Consider the following 8,583-nt stretch of genomic DNA (forward strand, 5'->3'; position numbering starts at 1 on the left):
AAGATAAAAATTTTGTCTTAAATTTACCTTATACTCAGGTGAGTGCAACTGACATGTACCTCAAGTAAAAAATAGAGTTTCATTACCTAGTTTTGCTCATTCAGAAATATGCGAGTGAAAAATTATAAAATTTTTTTACAGGGTTTTTAAATTTTCATCTTAATCGTAAGATTTTTTTATGAAAAGGGCCACTGGTATCTTTGGAAATGTTAATTCTCACAAGAAATGTGCATGCTAAATATAAAAGCATTTCCCTTTATAAGACTTATATTCAAATTTTCTAACAGTAGGTCAAAGGTTCAATGTTAAGGTCACCAGGTCAAAGTATTTGGTGTCAATGGAAAGGTCTTGCCACAAGAAATACACATACCAAACATGAAAGCCCTACCTTTTATGGTGTAAAAGATATAACTAAGGTTAAAGTTTTTTGCCACAGACAGACGGACAGACCAAAAACTATATGCCCCCAAATCTTTGATTCCGGGGGCATAAAAATTGTATTACAGTATTACAATATGTTTTTTCAATATATTGCCTTTCAAACTGCATTTTCAGACAAACAATTACACTCTTTAAAGGTTAAAATATAAGATAGTATATTCTTTGTGTTCTGTGTGTACTGTGGGTTTTAACACAAAAATTTTCTTTGTATCGTTGAAACTTTATCTTTGTACTTCATACATATTTTTCTCTTAATTGAAAAAAGAGAGTTACATGTTTAAAAATATAAGTAAGCTTACTTTTTTTAAAGCTTATATATTTTGTCATGTAAATATTGCAAATACTAGTTTAAAATACACATGTAATGCAATATATCATGATATGAAAATCGCAATAGCCAGTCCTCTTACTGGTACATGTATATGATGTTAATAAACCATATGTCCAAATTGATAAACATTCTAAAAATTTTGTTTTTCATGAATTACCAATATAAACAATTACATTGCTTTCCTAAGAATTATCAATGTATGTGTGTTTTCTGTTCTATATGGCAATCTTAGTTTTCTCTGTAAATGATATCTATAGGCTGGTGGGATAGTGTCAAGAAAGTACTCAGCATCATTATTTTATTTATCTATTTTTTTTATTTTTTTTTGCATTCCTATATTGAACTCAGCCTTCTACTATATGTACTTCAAAGAGATATCAATGCAATAAAATGCATGATATAATAAATTCAATAAAACAAAACTACAAAATCAGCAAAATAAAATTTTACCAAAACAAAAGCAATGTGCATGTATTAACAATGCACTTTTCCTTTGATGAAAAAGAATTTTCTCTGGGCAAAATAACAGTTTAAAACACGTCATCTTCTTTAATCAACAAATTAAAAATCACATGAAATCTTGAAAATGATTTTGAAAACAACTTTCAGTTGCTCTGGTCTCATATGATTTTATTCTAGAATTAAACTGCTTAACCAGTAATGAAATTGAAGATCATTTATTCAAACTGTGATGAACTCTATATAATAAACACATAACCCTATACAATGAATCTAAAAAAAAAAAAATTACAATCAAATCTAATCTTCGAGGCCTTGAGAATGCACATGGCATGCTACGATTGCCAACATGGAGTTCTTAATAGGTGAATACCATCCTCTCTACCTAGAGACTAAAATCCATCTCTCACCTTAACACCTGGGCCATTTAATACACCAATCAAGTGGAACAACTGCATTTAAAAAGAAAATCCACTTTCAATGAATATCCCTGTCTACATAACTATTGCTCGTCGCTTGTCAACCGTTTTGGCTGGTAACGAAGGTTGCAGACGGGTAAACACGGTTACCAGCGGACTGTGGGGGTAATTTAAGGACCAATGGCTGCCTTTTGTCAAAAAGTCAATGGGTGTTTAGTTAAAGGGCATTGATAAACGATCATCCTGTGAAACATTTTTGATACTGGGGTCTATGAGAACAGCAATGAAATTCCAACCCACCTATTGTTCTACATACTGAGAATTAAGCACTTACAAAAATTTCAATTAAGTACACAGACCACAGTATGCATAAAACACAAGTGATCTGTTCACTTCAGTTTCTAGATCCTTAATGCTACATACATGTTAGGATATATGAAAATTTTTTGAGTTTCCATCATCATTTTAATTAAAAACATGATAAAATTAAATACTGATGGCTGATTAAGTACTCTATAATTTATACCAAAAAACCCGAAGCAAAATGACTACCGGTAATCAAAAATGAGTATTTGTTTCTTTAATACTTTAAATGCTAAATTTGCACTCTTTGTTCACACCTAAAAAATCCTGAACCACTAAGTCAGATGTTACCATAAAACCTTATTAGTTTTACAGAAACTAAGAACCTGTCAGCTTAAACAAACACTGGACAGCTACCAAAGCTGATAACCATTTCAGTGTGTGTTCAAAAACTACAGTACGGCTCTGATAAAATGAATGTTAAAGAAAACAGTTTACTTCCTTATATCGCTATTTCTGTATACTGTAAATAATAACCATGCATCTCAATTTACACAAATATTCAAAATATACACAAATATAAACAACTTTACTGTGTTTACATCATAATAGAAAAAAATAACACATGTCCACATAATCGATTACCAAATATGGAGCATATCAAAGGTTGGCCATTCTGTTTAAAGTAACGAATGAGTCAAAGATATGATATTTCAGAACTTAAATTTAGTTTATATTTTTAAAAATCACATAAATAATAAACAATAACATACCTTTCTTTGTTGTTTTATTGAGTGATGAAGGTTAAGCAATCACTGCAGAAAAAAACTGCATGACCTGCTAACACAGGTAATGAATTTTTCTGCAATGCTCAATACCTTCATTACATGATAAAACAACAAAGAAAGCATTTTACTGTTTAAAAAACACAAGAATCATGAAAATTGTATTCATATGGCATGTTTGCAGCATAATGCATATCATACTATGTAGCTGACCTTGATACTCAAGCCTAGGTATCACATTTGATGGACAGATGAAAAATTTTATTTGAAAAAGTTAAACACAAGGTAAAACTAAGCTATATATACTTTTCAAACAAAATTACAAGACTGATGAGTTATTTCCAATCAACAGACAACATACCATAGCTGTGATAGAATTATGATATCTAAACTTAATCATAGATTATCATATCCAGCCTATTATTGCTCGTGAACATGACCCTTGACATAAAAAATAAAATGTTATCTTAGTGTACAGTTTACATTAAGTGTATCACAAAGCTTGGAAATTTACTGCCAGATATAACAACTTGCAATTAAGCAATAACATGACTTGGATTTTTATTTTCAATATAACCTTAATTCCAATCAAAATTCAACTCGCTGAATATTCCAACATGTTCTGTCAGCATGGAAAGTAGCAAATTCATATGCTCTTGGCTAAATCAATGCCTCCCAAATGAGCAGGCATACTGTGATTTCATGCACTGGTTATCCTTAGGGTATGAAAGCTCTTCATGTAAAATTCAAATAGCATGTATTTGAGATTATCTTTTGGAAACCATTTCTCCCTACATGGAAACTGGTATCCTTGATCTTCAGCCATAAAAATAAGGGGGCTTCTTAAGTGATCTAAACTCTTCATGTGAACTTCATTGTTGACATGCAAATGATATTAGAGATATCATCTGGAAACCAAGGACCCAAATAAGATTCATGCAAAAGATGGTCGCAGTGGCTCAGTGGGAGGTTGTGTGTTCAAAATCAGAATCTACCTTGACCGCATCCAACTCGAGACATTAAATAAGAAGTGACTGCTCCTTCACCAACCGCTCAGCATAGAAATGAAGAGTAGTGGGCCTTTTGGATGAAATCTTCAAAACCGAGGTCCAGTATCACAGCAAACATGCCATAATAAAGAACCCTCACTGCTATGGCCCCAAGAGCCATGCATAGGTCTAAATTTGTGGCACTTTTTAACTTCAGTTGGTGATGTCTCAAAATAAGTGAAAAAGTCTTGGTAGGGCAAAATAAAAATTTAATTTATGACACCAAAATGAGCCTGAGGGTCAATGCCAATAGATTTTTACATCGAAAAATTCAGCGGAATGAATTCAGTCATAATTTATATCTATACATTTAACAACCATAATTCTAATTAAAAGTAAATATGTACCATGTTAATGTTATGAATAAGTGAATAACAAAGCCATCACTTAGCTGCTACTGCTGTACGCCTGGAGTCCAGTGATTGATCCTTAGTAACACTCCATGTACACATAAGGTCATAAATCATCATTTATAATTGCTTAGATACAAACCTACTTAACACATTCAACATTTTTCATTTTTTAAATTTCTTTAACTGATGGCATCCTATATCCTGGTAAATTTATTGGATAAAAAAGAGAAAACATTAATTAATAATGTTCAGTAAATAGCTGCAGTTTTTGTGTATAAATACACCTTTAAAGTAATTCCACCCTCCTGTGATGTCATCAGATTTTGCAAAATCAATGATTTATTTAGATTTATGCACGATAGGAACATAAATTTTGTTGGAGTCTTTTCCTATAGTTATTGTAAAAAATCTTGTTAAAAAAAAATATTTCAAAAGTCTAAGTTATAGATGAATAATCAATGATACGTTTCAAAATATTGGATCCAAGGGCAATAACTCTGTTTCTATTGATTTCTTTATCAAGTCTATTATGCAATGATTTCCTTTATTTTTTACATACATTTTGTATATTTTTGTTTCATGAAATTGTTATGAATACTACTATATCGTCATAACCAGTTTTTATGAGATTTTGATAACGATGTTTAATGAAAATTGCAATTTTCTGACGGTGATATATGATTCTGATTATGTACGTCTCACATCTTAAAAAGTGTGATGACCTATGTATTTTATTTGATAATTTGTTAGTTTTAACTCTAATGAATGGAAATAAATACACAATTTAAACTTGTATCAGATAAAACTGCGAGTATGGAGTTACCTTAATAGAGAAATTTATGATAATGAATCATAAATCTATGCTGCAACAAGGATCTATATTCTGTAAGCACATATAAATGAACATAAAAGTTAAATAACTGTCACTACTTTCATGTCTTACCCCCTTGAGTGATAGAACCATAAATTTATGCTGTGACTAGGATATTGCGGAAGAAAGCATATTTTATTTGTGCATAGTATAATTGTCTCTAATGGTCATTTACCTACCTGATGAAATTTAATATCACTGATAAACGCAGTTCTGAGGCTACCAAGTTAATGAAACACATTATGACATAATTAAACAAGTTAATGATCCCCAGCACACTAATCACTGCCAATTTTTTTTTTAAACATTTCTTCCAATTGCCTTCCCAGTGGATTCCTGTTTATTACACACTAGTCACACCCTGTATTGTGTGTTTGTTTGTCAACCTATCCATAATCCAGCCTCCCCCCCCCCCTCTCCTTTTCACTAGATCCACCCCTACATCTACTCCTTGACAAAAAAGTGTTTTGTGTAAGGTATTTAATATATAAATTTTCCACAGATTACTATGTACATGCATTATAATGTTTTTCTTCAGAATTTATGTCATCCAATTTCTAATGTGATAATAAATAGTTTGACTATAGAGATTTAAAAGTGTTGAATGAAGTTTACTAAACTTTGGATGAATAACTTTGTAAATGTTTTGCATTTGACAGCATACTCCTATACGACACTATTGAATAAAATGTTTTCAGTACATTGTGTGTCAAGAGAGTGTCTAATAGTTTGTATGTACGTTATATTTACATGTAGAATATATCATATACATTGGTACATGTTCACTGACCTCTCACTGCTCTCAGACAAAATTCCTGGAAACTAATTTTTGTGAACAGCAATTGATATTCAGAAATTTGCATCAGCATGATCAGGACTGATGGTTAACTTTTCATAACAGAATGTAAACTCTCACTCAGAAGCATCTCAATCCAGACAATGATATTTTGAGTAGAGTTTCATGCATACAGGTATGAACAATGGCACTGTAAATTTGATAATAAGTATCTCTGTCCCTGTTCAAAAACTCCCTCCATTCAGTGGAGATGTGATTTGTTGATGCAAGAATCAGAGATATGGGGCATACAGTTTTTGGTATGTCTGTATACAAAATCTTTAAGCTTGGCCATAATTGTTGATCAGCTAGTGCTAGAGCTTTTATATTTCATACATGTGTTTTTTGTGATAAGAACTTTCTTGGGGTACCGAATTTTTGATCTCATGACCTTGAGGCTTGATCTAAATTTGAAAAACTTCAACCTTGGCCATTATCAACTTTGCTGCCATACAGGGGCATCAGTGCTTCACAAACATATCTAGTTACTAAATTTAATAAAAGAAACTGTTTTTTGTGACTAATGAGTGCAATGCATTAATGTCTTAAATATGCATTACAATGCATGTCCTCCTTAAATGATTGGTTTGGCATCCATGCCCCTTAGAACAAATGTTTAAATCTTCTTAATTCATGTAATTGCTATCAATCAACAGCATTTATGAAACATTGTTTCTTACTTTGACAACTTTTATATTCACCTTTAAGTATTAACATACAGTTTGATCTCGAACTTTCAATTAACAGAATCTAAATTCTCATGGGTAAAGAAAATTATTTCTCAAACAGCATGAACAGTAAAAATCAAATATTGTTTGTTAGAAATTGCTATACAGTGTAGATGGTATGTCCAAAATTGTTTGAATAGAATATAATATGCAAGCTTAAATGGAAAAAGTAATTAAAAAACATATTGTAATTCAATTCTAGATAACTTTTAAAGTTGCATAGACATATATCATGCCAGGGTGTGCAATGAAACACTGCACAAAATTCTCAAACAGAAGTTATCAGATATCCAAAATTTCATGTTATTCCATGGATTTCAGAGCAAACTTTAACACCTAGATTAACGAAGGATATACTGTGTAAAAGTTGGTATCAAAACTACCTGTTGAGAACATAACCAGTAAAACTAAAACTTCAATTTTTAAAAAATCATTTGTAAACCTCCTACATATGGATTTTTAAAAAGATATAAAAAAGCTTTAGCATTTTTTTTAATGCTTTACAACCAGTCGTTTTTCTTTGAATTTTGATTTAAAGAATTCAAAGAGCATAGAGGATTGTTCTCAATAATTAGTTAACCCTTCTTAAAAATTCATCTAGAATTAATTGGATTAAATCAAATCATTTAAGGTCTATTAACTATTGCTGGACTGTATTTTCCATTTTAATAAAATAAGGAGCTAAGCAGTATCCCTGTCTCATCCAGTGATCATCATCACCAAGGTGATATAAGTTAGTTTTCTTTAATACCTGGAAATCCTAAGTTGATGTCTGGTAATAGTCATCACTAGGAATACTGAACTTGAACAAGAACAGTAAAACCACAACATCATATACATATATATAAATGACTGTTTGTTACATAAAGTATAGTTGGTTATGTTGATAGAGACACTAAATAACAAAGAATTTCAAGACAAAATTTGATCATAAACACTTTGACTTCCCAAACATCTAATGGTGATATGACATCAACCACAACAAAATTTAACGTACAACCTTTCATACTTGTAAATGATCATACACCACATAAAACTTTGCTTCCAAAGGTGACAAATATAATTTGCTTGCTTTTTTTTTCAGTGCCAATATGAAATGCTATTTTTCAACAAATATACACCAACATTCATATGGATTTCTGTAACATATAAGAATCCTTATAAAGAGGTAATTACAGAAGTCAAATTCAGCATATTTACAATATATATATTTAAGATTTCATCTTTGGTATTTGTCCTGTAAAATTCAAGTACAAAGACACTTCTCCAACTTTTGATTTAATAACAAGCATGATATTATCTTTTATTACAATATCACTTGTGTACATGAGCAGTCTAAAACAATGATGTTTATCCAGTTATTATCTTGATGAATGACTTACTGTACACAAAAGGACAAGATCCAGATTAAAAGACAGGATATCTTCTTAAGTTGCTAAGCCTTGTCAGTAAATACCATCCGAACACAATAGAACAGGTTCCATATCATCAGTCTGTACAACCATGTACCTGTTGACATGTAACTAAGGAGAGTCAGGGGGCGTGTCTAACTTGAACGTCTGCGCGGGAAATCTAAAAGAACTAGGTTAAAATGAAAAACATATATTTAGTATGCTACAGTGAAAAAAAGCAATAAATATTTTGCAGAAACTTGCTCTCAATTCTTAATACCTTTGCTTTTTCAATTAATGCAATGTTAACCATGTTTACAATACGTTAATGTGTACAAATCCATGTGTATAGGCCTAATTATATATTTTTTTAGAAGAAAAAAACGTGTTTGTAGGTAAAAGTTTGTCTGTAGTAGGAAGTTAATTCTTCAACCATCCATCCTCAAACTCTGAGAAAGCTTATCATCTGTGGTTCTTGACTGATAATATTACCCGTTGACTTTTCTCTTTTTTTCTCTCCTAACAATGACAACCGGAAACGGTATCAACATTCAAATTCTGGGTGAAAAACATGTTTGAAAATATGTCTTCTTATCAATTCAATCTCAAACGCTTGGG

The 8,583-nt window shown here is 31.1% G+C and overlaps 1 protein-coding gene across 6 annotated transcripts in view; it reads right to left on the bottom strand.

The window, feature by feature from the left end:
- The window catches only part of LOC125645531 (lamin-B1-like), a 41,445-nt gene extending 32,921 nt beyond the window's left edge, over positions 1 to 8,524 (bottom strand). The window contains exons 1-2 of one of the 6 annotated variants that reach the window (XM_056140271.1): positions 8,458 to 8,524; positions 7,957 to 8,155 (exon numbers count right to left, since the gene is read on the bottom strand). Coding sequence is in view for 3 of the 6 variants with exons in the window: in XM_048871090.2 (XP_048727047.2) it covers positions 1,642 to 1,658 (17 nt within the window). In the remaining 3 variants the exon portion in view is untranslated. Of the gene's footprint in view, positions 1 to 1,641; positions 1,902 to 7,956; positions 8,156 to 8,457 lie in introns of those variants that run through there. The other 5 variants (XM_056140273.1, XM_056140272.1, XM_048871090.2 and 2 more) reach the window with 5 other exon arrangements.
- Positions 8,525 to 8,583: the final 59 nt, after the last annotated feature.

Source organism: Ostrea edulis, chromosome 6 (assembly GCF_947568905.1).
Source record: "Ostrea edulis chromosome 6, xbOstEdul1.1, whole genome shotgun sequence".
Taxonomy (NCBI): domain Eukaryota; kingdom Metazoa; phylum Mollusca; class Bivalvia; order Ostreida; family Ostreidae; genus Ostrea; species Ostrea edulis.